Below are 21,500 nucleotides of genomic sequence, written 5' to 3'. Positions count from 1 at the left end.
ACTGCCAGAGGGAGCCCTGAAGCTGCAGCCATGGCAGTGAGGGGAGGGTGAGGCCCCAGCCGGGCTGGAGGGCGAGGGGCTCCTCAGGCGTCAGCTGGGAGTGGCCTCAGTGTCCTCCACCCCTGAACTATGCCCAGGAATTATCTGCAAGAACATGGGCTGCCTCTTTTTTATTTATTTATTGCTTGTAAGAGTAAGTTACCTAAATAATGTTGGGCAGCCTAAAAATCCATTGTCCAGTACTGCAGTTTTGGTCAGCACTGAGGAAGTGCTGTAACAGTTTGCTGGTGCTCAGCAGAGCAGTTTCAGCTCCAGACTCAGCTGTAGGGGACAGTCTGTGGGTTCACAGGTAGCACTTCCCTTCGGTGACATGCTTGGTCAGAGTAGATTGCTTACAGACATAATAAAACATTTATAGCAACGCTAATGATTTGTTTGATTTCATGAAGAAATGTCACCTGTGTGACAGAAGTTTAATGTGCATTGGAGGGCCATGGAGATAAGTTCTGCAGGGCTCTGATAATGTGGATGCCATTCCATCTGACTCACCTGTGCTAACCAGCCATGGGCAACCAGTCTGGAGAGTTCAAGGAAAAAAGACACACCCAGCTGTGGGTCTGCGTTTTTGCTGCCTTTAGGTGGAACAGATGCTTTTCTTTTGGCTGACATAGAGACTTTGAATTATTTGAATAAAGCAAAGTCTTCTAGTTCAGTCTGTAGAGATGATCCATTCTAGGAGTGAAGTCCAACACCCTTTTGCTGGTCCCTGTATTTGGGTTTAGTATCCTGAGAGTTTGATTCTGAAAGATCTACACTACAGTCCTGAAAGGACATGGCTGTGCAGAGTGCATTCAAGAGAGAAGCATTCCATTTCCAGTGTTCCAGCCTTATTCCAGTATTCAGTATTTCTGGGTCTGAGATATTCCCCTCCTTTTCTTAACTACCTCTGCATCTCCTGTTAATGCTAATGCCCATGAAGCCTGCTCTCTCCAAAGAGCAAAGCAAGGTATTTTGTGCTTTGCTGAATGGGATCAGAGGAGAGAAAGTTCTGGATGATGTCACCAACTCAGCTGGATTCACCTAAGCCCTGATCATTTGCAGCTCAAGATCTTACACTGTCTGCCTCATGTATTTTTTTCCCCTCATTTCCCTCTCCTTTTTATCTTTTGTCCAATGAAAATATCTCAATCATCAAACCACTGCATCTTATTTCTTTCTGCTTGGAGCTTTGACCAGAGGGGTAAGTTAAAACCTTGCATATTTATGGTACTTAGAGAGGTGTTCCAGCTCCTGGAGTGCTGCGTGAGGCAGTGTGTGGGTTCCATCCCTGCCCAGCCACAGGTGGAAAATGAAAGTCAGGAGCTGCCTTTCCTGTCTCAGCTGCTCTCCTCGAACAGAATCAGATCTCAGTGCCAACAAAAACAGCTCCAGGCCACACAAACGAACCTTCTCTTTTTTCTTCCCCAAAAGTGCCATTAAGATCAGCTCTAACACAGGACTGCTGGCAGATCTCTCTCCCTTGGAAAAACCCTGTGCAGCTGAAGTGTCAAGGGAAGGAGAAAACCAGTGAACTGGAGAGAATTTCAGCCTACTGACTCTCTCAGTTCCAGAATGCTGGAGTAGTTCAGTACCCATAAAAAATAATGCATATTTCTGTGATTCAGGAGGCAAATACAATTTTCATGGCCATGTGCAAATAGGTACACACTGACTGTACACTGTAAAAGATATGTACAACCACACTGTATTGCATGTGTTCATATCTGTGTAGACTTTTTGCTAACTTAAAAAAAATTCTTGTGGTTCTGGGGATCTCACTTGTGTCACACCGCAAATCAGAAGAAAAACTCAATTTTTTCTCCAGGGTGAAATTACACTCATAATGCCTGGGCAGAGGCACAGCTGCATCTTCTTGTTTGGGACTGCTCTGGAATATCATCCCACAGGGTTTGTACAACCAGGAGCAAGCTATGGGCTGCTTGGAACCCAAAATACCCTCCCAGCATCAAGGTCTGTGTCAGGAAAGCAGATAGCAAAAAAGCAAAATAAAGGAAATAGGCTGAAAATCCATCTCCATACTCTCCTGGAGGAAGTCTGGCACTGTCAGTAACGTTCACTGCACAAATGCTGCAGCAGAAATTTCCAGGTGGTTTTCAGGTGATGCCCTACGTGTCTGTTATTGTTCTGGATTTTTTTGTCTTTAGCAAAAAAAGGACTATGAATGACCAAAGACTAACATTTATAATTTGTAGCAAAATTTGGTTTTATGTATAAACAAGCCATGTTTTGCATTTGGATAGAGATTTAGATGAATGAAAGCTAAAAATTAAAAAGCACGATGCTGCAACATCTGGTCCCTTGTAGAAGACCTCACTTTTAAAGTGGTTAAGTTTGCACAATTTGTACTTTTTTCCCCCTTTTTTTTTTCCTAAATAGTATTTTTCCTTCTTTTATAAACCAGAAAAACTGAACTAGAGAGAAATTTTCCCTGCCTTGAGCTAATGCTGCCGATAGGGTTGACAAAGCCGTTCAGCACAATCAAACATGCTTACATCTCAGCTCGCTGCACAGGTACAGCCATAATCAAGGCACAAACACCTTCTAGGTGTTATTCTCAGTAAAGCTGTACAAAACAATACATTTTACAGTCTGTACGAGCCCGGTTGCTCCCCAGCCGAGGAGCGGCAGGGCAGGGCCGGGCACGGGCTCCGTGCGGATCTGCCTGGCTGTCACTAGGGGCCACCACCGGCCTTCGGAACGGAGCCGCCTCCAGCCCTGCCCGCGCTCAGCACCGCGGGACGGGCCCTGCGGAGCTTGAACGAGAATAAATCTTACCGATTACATAAGGAAATGTCTCATATTGTCCACTTTCCTGGCCCTGTATTCACAGGAAATTTAGTTGCATCGCTCTTGTGGCCAAACGTTTAGAGGAGTATTTTTCTTCGGAGCCACCAGCCATAGTCCAGTGCTGTTTGTATGGAGTGGGTTTGGAAAAAATGGCAAGAAGAACGGACTGTCTTTCTAAACTCTGACATGTGAGTGTTTGAGGACAGGGAGTGTTCATTATCTTTTTGAATTACACCCCTTTATATGACTGATGCTTGAGTATCTCAATTTTTAAGCAGTGATAGGCTGTACACATTAAAGAGAAGGTTTATTTCGTTGTGTTTTTCAGGTTTTTGTTCTCTACAGTAACAGAGGATACATTCTCAGAATGTCTTGAAACTGTCTCTTGTGAGATTAACCTGGAAGCAGAGCCTGAGTGCTGGAATGGCTTTCAAAAATTACTCATTTTTCTCATTAATAGGACATAAGAATGTGTTCTCTTTCCTGCACAGGTAACTTTATGATCACAATTTCTGTCTGTTTGCAGCAGCATTACAGATTTCCTGCTTTGAAATTGTTCTGGCAAGAGTCACTCCCAGTTTTTTGTCTGATGCATTTGATCTTTTATTTTCTCATAGGTTGTTTCGGGGGTGCAGAGCTGAGCCAAAGCTGGTACTTCTCCTAAGGCAGCTCACCTTTAACTTCTGTTCTAAGGAAGAACTGTAGTTTGTAGCTACTTCATCATGTTTGTTTCTCCATTTCCCTGCCTGCTCCAGCTAATTATGCCTCTTAATTGAAACACATTTTTCCAAATTATATTCCTCATTTTTGTTGCTTTCTATAGAGTCTAATTGCAGCCTGTCACATCGACTCTTTTGGACTTGTCCTTAGGACATTGGAAAGCCAAAAAATTTGCCCCCGAAGTCTATATAGTTATTGAAAGTGTCTTTACCACAGCTGGTGTTATGATTTTATGCCTTTAAGCTTCTGATGCATATTCAGACATTCAAAAAGCAAATTAGCATGTCCAGAAGAAGCAGCCCTGCACCTGCCTCACCATTAGGTCATGTCTGACACTGGGAGCTCCTGCCATAGGGACACTCCAAACTGTCCAACACTGGCACTTCTGTTTCATGGAATATTTTTGCAGACAATTGGTTTGTGCCAGTCCTAGGCCAGGGGCTCAAGTAGGTCATTTCCATATAGTCACACAATTAAGGATATCATAAAAGTACAGCTTGGAAAAATAAAAATTTTTACAGAGGGAGGAATGGTGAGGAAACAACAGATGGTAAAACTTAAGTTGGGATTTCATCAAGCCAAGCATTCAGGTAGAGTCAATAATTAAGATGCTTTTGTGGTGTAATCAGGACATGGGGGGACAGGGGATGCAGCCTCTCCAGCATTATTCTTTCCTTACTTCCCTGTTTATAGATTCGTCCTTTTTCTAAATGATTCATACACAGGAACAGGCATCTCCTAGCAAAACTTTAGAAACCTTTATAGGTCAGGGTGTGGACATTGTGAAATGTTTTACCGGCTCTTCTACCTATTCTCTCTGCTTCAATAATCCATAGAACCTGTGGCTTTAGCAGTGCTACAAAGGCAAGATTTCTTTTCTTCTCTTTCTGAAATGACTTTGTTAATTTTACATCCGCATTAACCAGGAAGGCAGAAAGCAAAAATTTTCATTGTACAGATGTGGCTGTTGATAAATAAGGCTGAACCCCAGCAGTGTGGGGCCAGCTCCCCAGAAGAATGTGTGATTAATAGCACAAACCATGGCTGCATTACCTCATCGCACACTTCTTCCAGGGGATCAACACTTCACCTACCAAAGCTGCCTATTGTAATACACCTTAATAAGTTTTAACATTTCTACAAGTGAAATGAGCTGTGACTCATGCCCAGGCTGGAGTGCAGTCAAGGCTCTTGGAAATCATGCTGAGGATTATTCCGTGCAGGACTGCCTTAAATGGCAGGTGAAACTGCAAGGAGCCAGCTGTGAGCGCTGATGGTTTCAGCCTCCTTTTATAGGCTGAGTTCCTGTATCTTGTTGGTTTGCAGAGGTATTGTTGCATCATTCACTTAGACTGAGAAATGCTGTTCTGTCCTGCTCATGTTTCTTTGCTATCCTTTTCCATTTATGGGAAATAGAATTTATTCACTTGGAGGGTGTTGTTTTTAATAATACTTCATATTTTTCAGATTGCAGTTTCTTTGTGGCTGAGCCTGTCACTTTCTTGGTGCAGAAATGGCACTTCTTTGTGTATGGAATACTGAAGGAGAACAAATATGAGCTGGCAGAGTTCAATCAGTTTCAATACAATGAACTAACAAAGTAATTTTTCAAGCCATACATCATCACAGTCCTGAATATTTCCTTCCCTTCAAGCCACTGCTCTGAAATCAGAAGCAGCATTACCTGTGCTCTTAAAGTCTCCCAAATACTACAAAGCTGCCAGAGCTGCCAGCACAGTGCTCTGTACAGGACTCATTTCAGCCAGGCTGTTGGCACAGGGGCATTGAAGAGCATCATCAGAGTCTGTGCAGGGTCCTGACCAGCCACAAACACTTGGAATGAATGAAGGGCATTATCTCTTCCGAGCCATCAGACTCTGACAGGATTGCTGTGAGTGGGGAATGGCTCTTCAGGAAGTTGTGTTATCTAATAGCTGGGCTAAGTAGAAGCTGTGAAATGATGGATTCTAATTTAGTGGCTCTCAGTGACTTTCTTTGCAGCCTTGAGCGAGTTGTGTCATCTCTTTTTCCAATTTCTCAGGCAATAAAATGGGAATGATAATACTGCCCCCATTCATTATCTCCCTGGCTTCATCTCAGCGTGGTGTGAGAATGTGATGTTAACAGTGCATGCAAGTGGTAAATATTAGCATCATTATTTATTATTTAGGATGCAGACCCACCCTAAATACATTTAGGAATGCACAGCTTATCTACCAGAGCACAAATTCAGAGGTAATGAGTAACCACCAGATCCAGGGCACACGTCTGGTGACACAGTGTCACAAGCTGTTCAGCAGAAAGGAGATCTGCAGTTCTACAGAGCATTCTAAAGCTGTGAAAGATTCTCCAGAAATAAGCAATTTCTTCCAGAAACAAACAGAATGTGGTGTAACACCTCTTTGTATGTTTAAAGACTCATGGGTTTACTCCACTCAGTACAAGACACTTGAATGGCTGTGTTGGAGCCATCAGTGCACGATGGTGTCAGTAACGGAGTGAGCTGTGAGGATGGGGCTGGGAGCTGTGCTGCTCTGACCTGCACCGAGAGCAGCAGCACAGCTGGGAGAGACGGTTAAAACCATCACAGTGGTGTGGGAATTCTGCTGCCTCTCAGCAGAGGAGAGCAGGAATTCTGCTGCCTGTTAGCAGGAAAGAACAGGAATTCTGCTGCCTCTTAGCAGGAAAGAACAGGAATTCTGCTGCCTCTTAGCAGAGGAGAACAGGAATTCTGCTGCCTCTTAGCAGAGGAGAACAGGAATTCTGCTGCCTGTTAGCAGAGGAGAACAGGAATTCTGCTGCCTCTTAGCAGAGGAGAACAGGAATTCTGCTGCCTCTTATCAAGAATTGTGCTGCCTTTTCTCCAGCACCTCTTGGACCACAGCTGAGTGTGACACAGGGCACATATCTCACCTCTGCATGAGGGGACACCAGGGCAGAGTAAAGCCAGAGCATCGCTCAGGAATGTGAAATAAAGACAGGCGTGTTCCATAAGGCACTTCAATTATTTGTTTTTCCTTCTTCTTTCTTTCTTTCTTGTAGTTCAGCACAATAACCCAGCACAAAGCACATACTTTCCTTTGATGTAGAAATAAGGGGCTACTTAGAAGTTTTTATTATTATTTGTGTCACAGTGATGTGACCCTGCTATGTAGATCTGATAAATGAACATATCTTTAAATAACACAGAAAATTGTTCAAGAAGACCTGGGCACATTTTGTCCAGATGCTGCAAACACCAGGTCTGGCTTGTTAGATCTGGTAAACCATAAGGAAGGACACTCTTAATTAGCCAGGAGTTACTAATCCTGTATTACAAGTTTTAGCCAGTTTAAAGAAACCATTAGGTAATCCATCCAATGCTTTTGGGATCTCTTTGTGCAACCAGGGTGGAGAGTTGGGGTGCGGGGGGCAAAGGGGGACCAGGATCTGGTTGGAACATGCCAGCAGCAGAACATTGTACCACAGGAGTGGGCTTTGTTCAGTTTAATCTGCATTTCCTTTGAGATTTCCCCGTTCCTTTGTGAGCCCTGTTTGAAAGCAAGGCAGGTAACAGGAGCCCTTTTGTGACAGTCCATGGTGTGGGGATGACGGGACATGATGACAATGTCACCCATGAATGCGAGACTGCCCTGGACACGCAGACTTTGGAATGCAAATCCCTGACACACTCATTATGTTCCATTTGGTCTCTCTTCCTTCTGCCTTAGCTCTTCCTCATCTAAACATCCTAATGGTATTTCTCTTGTGCTTGCCCAGATTTTATCTTGCATAGCTCCATTGCTGTCAGGGTCTGCTGCTGACTCGGCCATGGGGCTGAGCTGAGAAAGGGAGGAAGCCTGAGCTTGGCTGAGGCTGACAGCTCTCCCTGATGTTAGCATGCACTGTAAACACCAGTCCGGCCTGACTGCAGAGCCCTTTGACAGAGACAGTGAACATTAATTGGAGACCAAATAACTGAAATGGTTTTTTGAATTACCTGGGACATCAGGAAAGGATGAGTGTCTGGAAAGGTACTTACAGACTCTGAGGGAGAGTGTGTAAAGACAGTGCTAGTAAATTCTCTCAAACTGAAGAATAAAGAAATGTTTCACTTTATTTTTAGTAAAGTGACTTTGCAACTCCTACTCATAATGCTGTTCCAAATGGTGACTGATAAGTTGTGTATAGGGAAGTTGAATAGTTTTGCTCATGTAAATGTCACCTGTAACTTGTGTCTCCTCTTTTCTTTTTTGTGTTCTTCTTATATTGTCCTTCCTGAAACAATGAGGCTTTGGCTGTCCTGAGCCGTGTCAGTGGCACTGCCACAGTGGGCTGGGCATATCTAAAGGAAAGCAAAACCAGATATTCCAAGGACCGGAACAAATAATGCATAAAAATTTATTGGCTGCAGTGAGGTATATGATGAGAGGCATAAGACCAGGAAAAAAGTTGAGAGATTATTCCCCTTAAGTTATAGCTAATTTGCAGAGCGATAACTGAATCCCAGATGGATATTCCTGCCCTGGGGAGATGTGCACAATGCATCTGCCACTAGCTCAGCCAGTCACTTTAATTCAACAGCTTTTTTTCCAGCATTTTGGTGACTAAAAGCTCTTTAAACTACCCATGCCAGCTATACCCAGCTCTGTGTGGCACTTTGCAGTGTTAGGCTGCAGATATTTGAGAAGCTACAGGATCCCTGTTGGACACACAGGAGGCAGCCCTTGGCACACTGCTCCAGAGGGGAGCTGCTGCTGGGAGAGCTGCTGGCGTGGCAGAGCTTTCCTTCAGGCTTGAGGGGGGAGCTCGTTGATGGTGGAGGACACCACCTCCCCGTTCACGCTGTCGTGGACAATGGCTTTGAGCTTTCGGTTCAGCCCAGAGTGTTCTGAAAGAAAGGAAAGTTTAATTAGCCAAGGAGCAATGCTGAGACAAGGTGATGCAGGGAAAGCCTCATTTACAGTCATTTGCCTCCTTTTTTCTACATGTTTTCCTTAAAGTCAATATTTATTATTGCTCTGTGTGAAATGTGCTGCCAGAAAGTCACCCTGGGTCTGGTCCAGGTCAGGGCAAATGAATAACACAGGGAGAGCCCAGCCAATGCAAATCCACAGATTATCCTGGATGTCTGCAGGTCATGCCCATGCCAGCATACAAGTTTCCAGACATGCAGATTTTCGGTTTGCTCCCAAGCCCTAACGCTGTTTTAGTCACCCAGGGGAGTCTCCTTGCCTCCTCGTGTCCCAGAAAGCTTCAGTGTGGAGCCTGAGCTGTGCCCTGAGTGTGACTGACAGGGCAGGGGCTCTGCAGAGCCCCTCACAGCAGCCAGGAACTGCTGAAGTGCTGCTCAAAGGCCTGTGTGAGCCTGCTGTGCTCACCTTCCTCAGTTCACCCAGGTGAGGTTAAAATTGCCCTGAGTGAAATTTGATTGGAAATGACAGTAATTAAGAGTCACTACAGAGAACAAAGTAAGGAATTTTTACCTTTAGTTTCAGATTTTCTTGCTGTCCTGTGAAGATAATGAAATAGAAAATAATGTTACACTAATTTAATGAAGTTATTTTTCCCCTTCTCACTGTTTCTAAGGAGACCTCATCCCACTATGAGATAATTTTTTTTAAAAAGAAGGAAAAAGAATGATATTTTTATACCATGTGAGCTTTCCCTTTGGTAGATACTCTCACTGGAAACATTCCTGGGCACATTCACTATTGCTCCCAGGGACAAGTGCACTGGTTGTGTGTATTTGGAGTTGCTCAGGTTGATCCCAACTTGGTTTCTGACAAATACCCTCACACTTGGGGCCACTCTGTCCTGCCTGCCTGAGAGCTGCAGTTCCAAAGGCTGCTGATCTTCCTTTTTCGACTTCATACAAATCAAATGAGAGAACGAAAATGAGGCCAGCATTCTCCTATGCTGAGATGGCCATGCAGTGGGAGTGGAGAATTTTATTCTTTTTTTAATAAAAAGTTATATTAATTTAGTTAATCCAAATTACATGGGTACCAGTGTCTCTGTACTCTAAGTGGCTCTGGCTTTTTATTATGATCCATCACATTAAAATACCAACCCTTGATGTAGTATGGGACTCACAAGCTTTGATTAAGCATAAACAAACAAACAAATAAATAATCCAAATATGAGAACTCTTCATCTGTTCCAGTCAGGGCAGCTCTGCCTTACCCGTCAGCATTGCCTTCCAGCAGCAGGCGGTATGTGGAAATTTCCTTTTCCAGGCGGGTTTTGATCCCAAGAAGAACCTTATATTGGTTGTTTTGCTGCTTCATGTCGTGCCGAACCTGGCTCAGCTCCTCCTCACACCTGGAGATGATCTGCTGCATGTTTTGAAGTGCAGCAGCGTAATAATTCCGAGTGTCAGCCAAGGTGTCTTCCAGCATGTGTTTCTGATGGGGCAGATAATACCAAGACCATGATTATTATTTATGTGGTAGATACAACACAGAAATACCAGCAAATTTGGTCTCTAGCTAGAAGATTGCAAAATTAAGGCTGTGGTAATTTAAACACTTAGGCATTTGCATAACTATTCTTGTGAAGGCAGCAGAACCACAAAGCTGTGCCGTGTGTGCATGAAAGGCAAAACTGAGTCATTTATCCCGGCCATATCCGTTCTGCCCAAAGCTCTGCTCCTGCCACTGCTGTCTGTCCTGTCCGTTCTGCATGAACCGTCCAGAATTGCTCCAAAGTCTCCAGGTCTCTGGGACGTGAGCTTTAACCTGTGGAAGAGCTATGTAATATTTGGGAAAGCTCCCCCCCAATATTTTTCACAGTTTGTGTAATTCATGCCTGATAAGAGTGCTTGTAAATATGAACTTTGCATTCTTTGTGTTTCTGTCTGTCTTCTGGACACATTTTCTTTCTAGACCTGGAGTCAGCTATCCCTTCTTCTTCTCCTCATATTTTGTTGTAAGAAGAGACATACATTTTTCACTTCCTGGTGACGGCTGCTGAATCTATTTTGCATATTTTGGCAAAGTTGAACATGATCTGAATTCCACTTTCCCTCATACTTTAACAACTGCAACAAAGTTATGCTAGGCTGTGGATTTAAATGGAGAATTGGTCCATGACAACTTCTGAGAATATACGGGGTGAGTGAGCAGCTCAAGATGTCTGCAGCAGATACCTTACTAATCTGTGCCTGCAGCTCGATGTCCAGGGACTGCAAAGTTCTCCTTAGCTCCTTGATCTCGTTCTCGTTGCGCTGGATCTGTTCAGGATTCGGGGCTGCTGCCAGGGACATTGCTGCACTCTGTGGAGCAGAGGCAGGAGAAAAGCTCACGCTCTGCTCAGGCAGCTGCAGCCACAGGGGCTTGGAAATGAGCAGGGACTGGCTGTTACCTGTTCTTTGTACCAGTTGTCCAGGCTTTGACGATTCTTTTCAATTATGGCCTCATAATCTTCTCTTATTTCTGCCAGAATCTTGCCTAAGTCTGCAGGAGGGGCCGCGTTTACTTTCACATTGACTTTGAAGTCTTGTGAGGAGCGATTGGCTTCCATGTCCTGTGCACGTGGCAGAGGGAACAACAAACTCATTCATGGAAGCAGAAAGTCTTCAGAGAGCCACAGAATCCCAGAGAGGTTTGGGGGGTAATTGTTATATATACATTAAGTTAAAATTATTTGAAAACTTTATATATTGGTAATACTGTGATGTGACTTAAACCAATGACATAGTTGCTCCTGAGGCAGAACTCAATAAAAAACATGCAAGAAGATCTTTTCATAGAATGTTTCTGGAAGAAATGGACTCAGTGAAGAAGCACTGACATTTTTTATTTATTTATCTATTAGAAACCTAAAACCTTGATGAAAATCTAACAGTAATTTCATCTTTCTTACCCTTTATGTTAATATTTATGGAACTATAACTAAGTTTACAGGAGAGTAATGTAAAAGTTCTATGTAATTGTTAAAGGAATAATTGGATTAAAGCATATAATTACTGTGTAAACAACATAATTACAGGACCAGTCGGGCAGGTAGGGTAGCATTCCTTTCTGTGTAGCACAACCTTCTGTGCCTGGTACCATTTTCAAAGCGCCCAGGCAAAGGAGCCTTTTGGGGTATGACATCATGGAATGCAGATCAGCTGGACACAGGGATGGCTCTGCTGCTCCCCTGTGTCCAAGAGCTCTCCTGGGCTGGAAGGGGTCAGCCAAAGGCAGCTGCACCTTCCACTGTGCACCCCCTGTGTTTTATTCTCTGCTTTCAAACCCCACAGACACTGAGCAGGATGTTTGGTCCGGTGTTGGGTAATAGCTGCAAACAACACCAGATCAAGCGAAACCAGCATGTTTCAAGCACTGGAATTATAAATGTGGGAATAACAGAGAGCACTGAGTATAGCTTTGGAGAATTCAGAGTAGTGTGGCTTTTGAGAATTATCTAATTACTGTGTTTAGGATTATGCAAGAATGAGTAATTTTACCTGGCTTCACCAACCATTCTTTTTAATTTTGATCCTTCAATAATTTGAGATGTGTTTTGCTCAGGTCAGCCTGTTCTGAGTTACCCTGCTTGAGGTTAGGGGGGTCACAAGGGGGCCTAAAGAGATCCCTTCCACCCTCCAGCTCTTCCATGCTTATGTGAGTATGGGAAATGATATATTCAGAACTGAGGAAAAAGTCTGTGATGACTAAAACCCAGCAGCACTCTGTGTATTTATATCTAAGTCTTTCTGAGAACATTTCTGTCCAACATGTCAGTTATTATTAGCTGTGTATGACAGATGGGTGGGAGAGACTCCAGCAATCTGTTCTCTCTGAAATCCCAGTGTAATTGGTAAAGCAGACACAGGCTTTTTGCTTCACCTGACTCTCACTGGTGCCTCAGAAACAGGATTAGGTCCTGAATCATCAATCCCACTTACCCCAGATTGTGGGCCTTACTCAGTTAATTACACGGCAGTAAAGATTTGTGCAATAAGATTTAAACCAAGTGGAACTTTTTCTACCTCCTCATGGTCTTTCCTCCTGAGGATGTGCTCTTCTCTCAAGCCTTCAATTTCCATTTCCAGATCTGTGGTAATAATGGTCATGCCGTCGAGCTCCTTGCGCAGGTTCTCCACGTCCAGCTGCACTCCCTGCCTGCGACACTTCTCGGCCTCGTATCTTTGTGAGGAGGGAGAAAACACAACCTGCATGTTGAGAACTGCCCCATTCAGGCTCTCGTACAAGGAGAAGCAGACTGGCTTAGTCTATGTAAGGAACTAGAGAGGACAAACAAAGAAACAATTCTGCTTCTAACCTATGTTATTTAAATATTTTTGGATAGTCTTAACAATAAAATGAGTTTTATTAGTTTGGCATTTCACTTTTCTCTCTCTCTCTCGTAACTTCTCTGTGGTAGGAAACAAAATTTCTTTTTTTCACTTCCCTTTTTGCAGGTTAACATTCACCTAATTGTGGAAGCTTTGAGAATACAATTCTCTGAAAACACTATCAGCAAGCACTGATTGCTTTAGTTTTTCCAAAATGGGAACTTTTGAGTCCTGCAGAAAAACACAAAAAATGTGATGGCAGCCAGTTACTAACATTCCTCTAATCTCTTGCAGTGTCTGTAGTGAGCCAAAGGAAGGGAGATGCTGTTGTGTCTTCCCTTGGGCATAGGAAGCAATTTCACACCTCAGCATCTCTCCCTTTACTCTGTGTTTTGTGGGCTCTGTTGGTGCTTCTCCATCCACCCAATAAACTCAGTCTGAGTCCCATCCCTCAAAGCAGTTCCACTGGTTCCTTTTGTGACACCACTGACTGATAATGAAAGGCTGGCAGTGCTCAGGGTATCTGAGTTTGTCACAATATTACCAAAAGCTGAGAAACTTTTTATAGCTGATCACCAACTGCTCAAAATAAGATAAATCTTCCTGATTCCTAAGAAGTCTATTTTACAGAAGTGTAGAATCCTTTCCTTTGGAAAGACCTGCCTGAAAGTGTTCTGTACCAACATTTTGTCTTTTTAGTTGATCTCTAAGAGAGATCTAAGAGAGAGAACTCTCTCTCAATGCACTGGAAATCAGACTGTGCTCAGCTCACGGGACTCCAAAGGAGCCACACGAGGACAGGTGTTCCCTGCAGAGCTGGACAGAAGAGGTGATAAATCCAGGAAATAGATTTGGGCTGGACTGGGAAGTGCAGCACTTAGAGGGGATAATTTGTAATCCCAGATGACAGTTTTAAGTGCCTTTTGTCACAAGTATCAAGTGCCTGCTGTCAAACCTGCTCGTCAGGACCTGCACTAAGTATCATAAACAGGGTGACTCAAGGTTCTTCAGCAATCATTTGTGGGTTTTACATGCTTTTGGGTTTTTTCCCCTGTTCTATGTTGTTTTTATTCATGCAGTATCAACAGAAAACCTCAGTAAAATAGCTTCCCTATTGGATTAGCAAGAAAAAATAATGTTTACTTCAATCCTCTTTCAAATCTAACGAGGAAACCAAAGAAGAGCTTACTTGAGCCTGAAGTCTTCAGTTGCCATGTTAGCGTTATCAATTTGTAAAAGGATGCTGGCATTGGTGATCTTGCTATCCTCAATCTGGAAAACAGAGAATCCAACAGGAGAGTTGGTGTTGCTGTGGGGTGACAGTAAATAATTTGTGCTGGTTTAGACAGTAAATAATTTGTGCTGGTTTAGACAGTAAATAATTTGTGCTGGTTTAGCCTCTTTGCTGCTCAAAGAAAGAATATAAATAGTGGAATTCCCATGCTAAGGAGACCATAGGAATTAAAGCATTTCAGTTTCCTTATGCACCTAGGTGTTTTACAATTTTTGTCTGCGATCTTACTTTTCTCTTTTTCTTACTTTTTTTGAGGGTATGAAGCAGAGGCATCATCTTATTCCTGACCAGGTAGATGATATGAGTTTCATTACACCAATTTCATGGTCTCTCACAGAGTAACAGTCACTGCCTTCCTCAGGTTTTGAGACCGGATTCTGATCCTGTTCAGCATGGCTAACAAAGCTGCCTTGGGCATCTTCAGGGCAAATTTCAGTAAGAACCATTAAGCTGTGTCTGAGTACAATCGAAATACTGGAGTTAATGCTATGCTAAAAAGTAGCCTGTGCATGAACACCCTGCTGAGCTGGGGATGGTGGCAGCCACTCACTGGCAGGACCCTCAGCTCACCAAGGCTGGAGTTGCATGCACAATACCACTGGCATCTGATTGTTGTGGTCCATCCAGTTATGCACCTACAGCTGCTCTGAATCGACCAGCAGCATGCAGTGATTGATTCAGGTGTCTGATTCTGCTTTGGGATTTGAAAATTGCCCTAAAAGGTGCAGGATGAAGCATGATCTCATTTCTTTGGTGCACTCAGCACTCACTGGAAAGGCTCATGTGCTCCTGATGACATAGAATAGATTTTAACTATAGATCTGAATGCAAAAAGTTCAGTATTCCGTGCCAAATCTTTGAAAGAACTCCAGTAGGAACTCACACATAATTATCGGGAAATCATAAATGCAGGACATGGTGTCCTTTTCTAACACAGAAGAAAGAGAAGTGTGGTTGCCATCCCACCAGCTACCTTCCCTCAGCATCCACAGAGCAAACCAAGGGGCACTGTGGCCCTACAGAAGTCATTAACAGAGCTCTCAACACCTTGGAGTAGATTTCCCACACCTCAATGAATCACAAAGAAACAAGGAAATGACAAAATTCTCCTCAAGTGTCAAAGGTTCACCTCTGTAATGAAGAAGAAGGTGCTGTGGAATGTTTAACTAATCTGCTAACAGACTGTGCGTTCCTGTGCAATTATCTGCACCTCGGATACTGCCCTGGGACACCATCACGGCCAGCTCAAGAACTACAACAATGCCCTGGACGCGTGGCTGCCTGGAATTTGGTGACAAAGAAGAGGCAATTCTTGAGTCCAGCCTTGTAGAATGAACAAGGCAAGGAGAAAACAACATGAGTTCTTCAGCTTTGTGCCGTGTACAGAACTGCTGTGGGACTCTGTGCAGTCTGAGCACTGGGCAGTGCTTTGCCACTGCTGTGTGGCCCCAGTGGCTCTGCAGCCAGCAGGGGATCTCACATGTGCCAGTTACCTCTTAACAGTCATGGAATTCCTTACTGCATCCATCAGGAACGTGGCTGTGTCTCCAGTACCAGGCTGCAAACTGTCAGCTTCATTAAGAACTCACACTTAATGTTATTGTATTGGAAATACACTCCAATTCCTTCTCAGAACCAAGATTTTCTAAGAAGCCTTCCTGCACTGACTTTCCCTCTCAAGTCTCACGTCCTTTGTCCCATCTCCTGCAATGCTCTGTAGATCTCTTTGCTTATTTAGCAGCACAAGGTGTTTGAATGAGACAGTTACCTGAAGAACAGGTGCTATTTCATTGTGTATCTGGCCTAGGATGGAGTCAGGCTGGAGCAAGCTTTTCACAAAACTTGTTGCTCCATCAGGCATTCATCCTGAATTCAGGTATCCAGGAGAGTGTGGTTAAAAATGTAGAACCCAAACAATTATATGCCTCCAAGTTCAGACAGGCAGCATATCACAGACATTGTGGATTATTGGATATAGGACCCTAAATTTAGTCTAAATTTTATTTTAGGTGCTAAATTAGTTTCACCCTTTAAATGAACATTTAATTAATTTAATTATGGTTAATAATTAGATGCTATATTTTCACTCATTTTACAGGCAGACATGCTGCTAATTGCGATGTTTTATAGAGAAAGTAAAAATCCTGGGTTCAATCACTGAATTGTCACCTGTAAATGATCCTTTCCTGGCCTTTCATTCCCCATCCAGGACAGCCACCAGCCTCCAGGTGTCTGTGGCCAGGGACAGCTGTTTAAGGGGTGAGTGTTCAAAATAAGCTCTTTGGGTACAACCTACTCAAAAGTGAGGGCATCATAGTCTTATTCTTTCTGTCTTCCTAAATCCTTCTGATTTACTAATTCCAGATCAACCTGAACACATTATGTTCTGGATGAACACGTTTTTATTTCTTTTTCTGTTAAAAAGTACCCTAGTGCCAGCTCTGGGGAGGGTGACCTTTCTTGATCCTTAAAACAGAAATGGGTGATGACAGTTCTGCCTCTCCATACACAGGCTGTGGTCCGAGCACCTCACCTTCTGCCTGGAGGCAACACTTTTAGCTGTGAGCATGGAGTTTGATTAAGTCCTTGGCCCCAATCAGCAAAGATGTGAATTAATACAATTTCCAAGCCTTTCTTGAAAGAATTTCTCAGGATCTTGAGAATGCCAAGTAATTGTATTATGAAAAGTAGAGAGCAAACGACAACATTGCTTTTGGAAGAGCTTTGGGTTTTGCCCCATATGGGTATGTAAAGTTAATTACACTGATTAGTCACACAGATGGTTACAGTGCTAAGGATGTTCATTATGAATACAGATTAATATTATGCTTAAATTTGAAGACACGTGAGTTTGGGAGATTGAAAGAGTTACTGTTGAACATTAATATTAACTACTGGCAGGAACCAGAAATTCTCCTTTTAATTATAGTGAAAACATCCACAAGGAATTTGTCACTGCTATTTTCTTAATTACAATGAAGTATTTTTCCATCTGATTACATAAGCTCATTGGTCCCAAAACTCCTGTAGTTTCATTGTCTGCTACCGCAGGAATCAAAGAGCTGGAATGCCCCAGTCTGTCTGGAGACAGCAGCAGAGAGGGGCAGGCTCTGCACTCCTCCTGCTTTGTAATTTGCTCAAGACTTGTGCAGTCAAAAAGACCAAGTTCTGCCAGCTGCAGTTACTCAAACCCCAGTTTCAGTACAGAAAGGAACACTTGGCAGCACACGGATCCCTTCATTCTGCAGAATCCCCCTCGCCCCCTTCCAGCCTTTCTTGTGCCCACAAAGAATGTTTATGCCCAGGTCCTGGAACTACCTTCCTGAGGATTTCAAAGGTTTTATTTAACTTCTCTAAAGGAAAGCCATCAGCAGAAAGGAGAAGCCCGCTTCCTTAGAAGAGCACAGAATGACACAGTCCCAGCTCTGACTTACCTGTCTTTGCATGTCAGTGACGTTTTGCTCGTACTGGTTGAAGTCATGCCTCTTTCCATGAGACTTTGTCCTGTGCCACTCTAGGATGCAGCTCTCCAGCTGAGCGTTGGCTGCTTCTAAGGCACGGACCTTGTCCAGGTAGGCAGCCAAGCGCTCATTCAGGTTCTGCATAGTCTGTTTCTCATTCCCACCCAGGAAGATGCTCTCCCCATAGTGCTCGCCGAAGCCTCCCCAGGCTGTCCCTCCTGCAGCCAGCCAGAAGGGTCTGCTGGAGGAGAAGGAGGCATGTGTGCTGCTGGCACCACCATCTGCACTTGATGCTCTGTAAGAAGTTCCTTGCTGGGCCAAACCACACCCTGAACTACCCCTGAGGGACCCAGAAAAAAACTGGAAAGGGCCTTGGCTGGTGCTCATGCTTAGCTCTGTGTGAATCGAACCCCAGGTTTGGCTGCCTAGCACTGAGCAGCCTCTTCGCCTTCCCTGAGCAGCTTTATGCCTTTTCCTGTGGGAGTTTCCCTTCGATGAATGACTACAGCAACAAGATTGTGTCATCACGAAACGTGCTTCCTCTTGGTCAATTCTGAAGCATTTATGAGCCTGCACGCTGTTGTTGTTTGGAATCAGCTACATACCGGGTTGCTTTCCTTTCGCTTGTTTGGGTTTTTTTTTCTTTTTCTTTTCATATGATAATAGTGAGGTGTGGCCAAAATCTGTAGGTGTGGAGCAGGATCAGCTCTGCCTCAGACTTCTCTCTAACCCGGTAGTTAGTATGTTATGTTTTCCTGCTCATGAAGGGAATAAATGGGAAGCCAGGGCAGGGATGGGGCTGTGCAGATACTTTCTGTGGTAATTCTCAGGCTGTAGAATTACAGCAGCCCGTGGATCCTCAAACCTGTGCATTCTCAAGTCCAGTGTGTCCTATCAGCTGTCAAACAGCTCAGTGACCAAACAGCTTCAGCCTGTGGGAGATGTGAGGCTTTAATGAAGTCATCCATCTTCTAAACAAAAAAAAAAAAAAAAAAAAAAAAAAAAAAAACTTCAGTCCAGAGTCAGTAATGCCCAGCTGTTCCCTTCAGCTGCCCATTTCCAGGGGAAATATATGAATATTAGATACTTTTTTTCCCATGATATCATGAATATTAGATACTGATTTTCTCATGATCTGAGGTGCAGTCCTGTTTCAGTGCTCTTGTCTCAATAGGCAGCAGTGCAAAGATTTCTTGCTGTTCCCAGCATTAATACTATTAAGATATTTATCTTAGCTACAGAACATATTTTCACTATGAGTTTGTAACAGCACTCAAAAGATTCAAATGATTATTTAAAACTACCAGCCCTAAAAATTGACCTGGCAGGAATAGTCTTTCTCAAAAGTCTCAGTAACTTTCTGCCAAACTGTATCCAACAGGGAAAGGTGCAGTTGGCTGCTGCAGATTCTCCTACTGCTCATGCTGGTAAGGGGCACAGACTGGGGAGTGCTCCCGTGGCAGCTGCTGGGTGTAGAGGGTTTGCTTTGTCTTGTTCTAGTCCATGACTGAGGGATGAGATCGAGGAGGAAGATTTGGGAAGAGGCATGAAGTGAGTGGGCACAGGCTGTCCCAGAAATGCTGCAGCTGTTTCCTTACCTAGGTGAAGGCTAAACCCCTTCTGCCTGGGCCCTGCTGCTCATCCTGGTGAGGTCAGGGACACCGCATGAAGCAGAGTTCAGCTGTCCTGGGACAGACAGGAAGGGATGTGTTTTGCCTGTTTGTGTCATTTGGAAGGCTGCAGCATAAGGAATTGTTGCACTCCAGCTTCCCCGGTACCTCCCGGCCTCACTCCTGACTGAGCAGGATTCGGGCTCCTCCTTGTGGCTCAGCCCTGGCTCTGCTCAGCACCTGATCCTTTCCTTTTCCCCATCTCTCTTTATACTTTACCCTCTTCCTTCCTCAGACTCTTACTTCTGTAGAAATCCTGTCATTTCTAACTATTTGGGGAAAGAAATCACTGAAAATTGGATTTTCTAGCGACCACAAGGTTTGGCTCTCCCCAAATATTCTGGTTACAGCCACTATCCATAGCTGCAGTCTGGGGCCAGCCCTGCTGCTGGGGAGGGGGATGAGCTTGAAGCATCAGACAAAAACTGAGGCCTTAACTTGAAAAAAGCCCCCAGATTATAAAAGCACTGATGACATCCTGCAGATCTCACCAGAGATCAATTTCAGATTGAATTTTCAGTTTAGCAAGCTGGTGTCTGTGACCTATCACACCAAGATGGAATTACAGAGAGATGTACAGAATAGAATGTGAAATAAAATGAATCCTCTGTTTCACCTGAAATTGCTCCATGGCGTTCCCACCCTGCCTGCAGTGGGGCTGGCAATGTGGGAGACCACAGAGCCTCACTCCTGAGAATGTCATGGAATTAGCACATCAGGAAAACCAGAATAGTATTTTCTCTTGCAATTAATCCAAAGTACAGGTGATCTGGGACATGTGAAGAGTTTCCCCTGAGGCTCAGCCTTTCCAAACTGGAAAAGATGCCACACAGTTTTGATCCACACATGTTGAGGATCGATGAAAAAGACCAAACAACTTCAAAATCTGACATGACTTTGCCAGGCTGCAGTGCTGAATTTGGGTTTAGTCACCTCCTTAATCCAGAACAGAGAATGGAAGTGACACCCGGAGTAAGGAAACAAACCGTGGTCAGCAGATGGCACCCTTGGATGGGGACTGCTCTGCTCCCTGGGACGTGGGTGCTGCTCTGCACTCCCGGCTTGCTTCGTCTGGGAATTGTGGGTGTTTTACTGAATTAGACCGTGGGGGGCAAACTGAGCTGAATTTCGAGGCTGCAGTTAAAATACAGGCAGAATATTTTGACAGGTACCTTGTACAGGTCAATGTCCTGCAACAATCACTGATTGATTCAGCTCCTCCATCTGGAATAGAAATGGATGGAGAGCTGCCTGTGGCTGCAGGAATTCCCTCTCCTGCTGTTTGAGTGATACAGCAATAGTCACCGAGGTTTTGGATCAGGAAAAAAATATCATTTATGCAATTCAGTTTTCCTCTCTAGTGGACTGTGATGTTGCTTTGCTGCAGTTTGCCAGAACCTCTTCTGAACTCCTTCCAGTGGGAATGCCAAGGGGATGTGCATTTCTTACCAGCAGCACCCATGATCTCATGGCCAAACTGGTGATCCCAGCAGTGTACATTTCCTTTTCTTAAATGTCAGAAAATAGAAGACACAAAAATAGTGTCTCTAAGGAGCTTGGAAGGAAAATAAAATATGTAATTCTAGAAATTATATAGTTTTTGCAGGTACTGTGGATTGAATGTCCAGTGATGGGGCTAAGGATGCCTTTTTCAAACATGTTATGTGAGCAAAGTACAGTGCTTAGGTAACTGCTCTGTGTGCTTGTGGGATTCACCAGGCTCTTAAAGTTTTATCAGCATCTCTTCAGTTCCATTTGTGGGGGATTTGTAGCTGGGAGAAGGTGATGGGGCTAAAGCCACAGGCACAGCCGTGACACGGGCCAGGGCTGCTCTTCCTCGTGGATGAAAACCACAACAGTTGCAGCAAAGTCTGAGCAATTTGTTTCACCTGGACTGTGCCTGCTGCTTCCTTAGGAGCTGAGGGAATTTGCTTGGTGCTGCAGGCAGTGTAGGAACACAAATATATGCATTTTTTTCAGAGATGCATTTTATTTGTGCATGAATTGTAACCCTGTTGTGCCCTTGGAATTGAGAACAAAGATCTTAAGGATTTTTTATGCTATCTTCTCTGTTTTTCACTGATACCAGCTCCAGATGGCTGGCAGACTGTAGTGGCACTTTATCTGTCCATTCATCACTATCTTTATTATTATTTTTAAGGTTATTATTGTTATTGCTGTTGTTATTCCCAGAGTATCCCCTGGCTGGGTTCCAGCAGCCCATGCTGGGAGGGCCTGTGGGC

At 44.0% G+C, this 21,500-nt stretch overlaps 1 protein-coding gene across 1 annotated transcript; it reads right to left on the bottom strand.

The window, feature by feature from the left end:
* Positions 1–7,690: 7,690 nt before the first annotated feature.
* On the bottom strand, positions 7,691–18,059 carry KRT23 (keratin 23). The gene is made up of 8 exons (XM_064399978.1): positions 17,561–18,059; positions 14,022–14,104; positions 12,527–12,683; positions 10,912–11,073; positions 10,697–10,822; positions 9,733–9,953; positions 9,033–9,058; positions 7,691–8,437 (listed from the first exon to the last, which is right to left on the bottom strand). The coding sequence occupies exons 1-8, from the start codon at positions 17,972–17,974 to the stop codon at positions 8,337–8,339; spliced, it is 1,290 nt and encodes a 429-aa protein (XP_064256048.1). The 5' UTR covers positions 17,975–18,059; the 3' UTR covers positions 7,691–8,336.
* Positions 18,060–21,500: the final 3,441 nt, after the last annotated feature.

Source organism: Passer domesticus, chromosome 27 (assembly GCF_036417665.1).
Source record: "Passer domesticus isolate bPasDom1 chromosome 27, bPasDom1.hap1, whole genome shotgun sequence".
Lineage (NCBI taxonomy): Eukaryota > Metazoa > Chordata > Aves > Passeriformes > Passeridae > Passer > Passer domesticus.
The sequence above is the reverse complement of the archived record's forward strand: the minus strand, read 5'-3'. Positions and strand labels throughout refer to the sequence as shown.

Excerpts from the sequence above, each read along its gene's own strand:
- KRT23 (XM_064399978.1), bottom strand. The coding sequence starts at position 17,974 with ATGAGCACCAGCCAAGGCCCTTTCCAGTTTTTTTCTGGGTCCCTCAGG. Across the intron at positions 9,954-10,696 it reads TGCAGGCACAGATTAGTAAG|AAACACATGCTGGAAGACAC; the intron begins GTATCTGCTGCA and ends CTGCCCCATCAG. Across the intron at positions 8,438-9,032 it reads AAGAAAATCTGAAACTAAAG|AACACTCTGGGCTGAACCGA; the intron begins GTAAAAATTCCT and ends CCTTTCTTTCAG.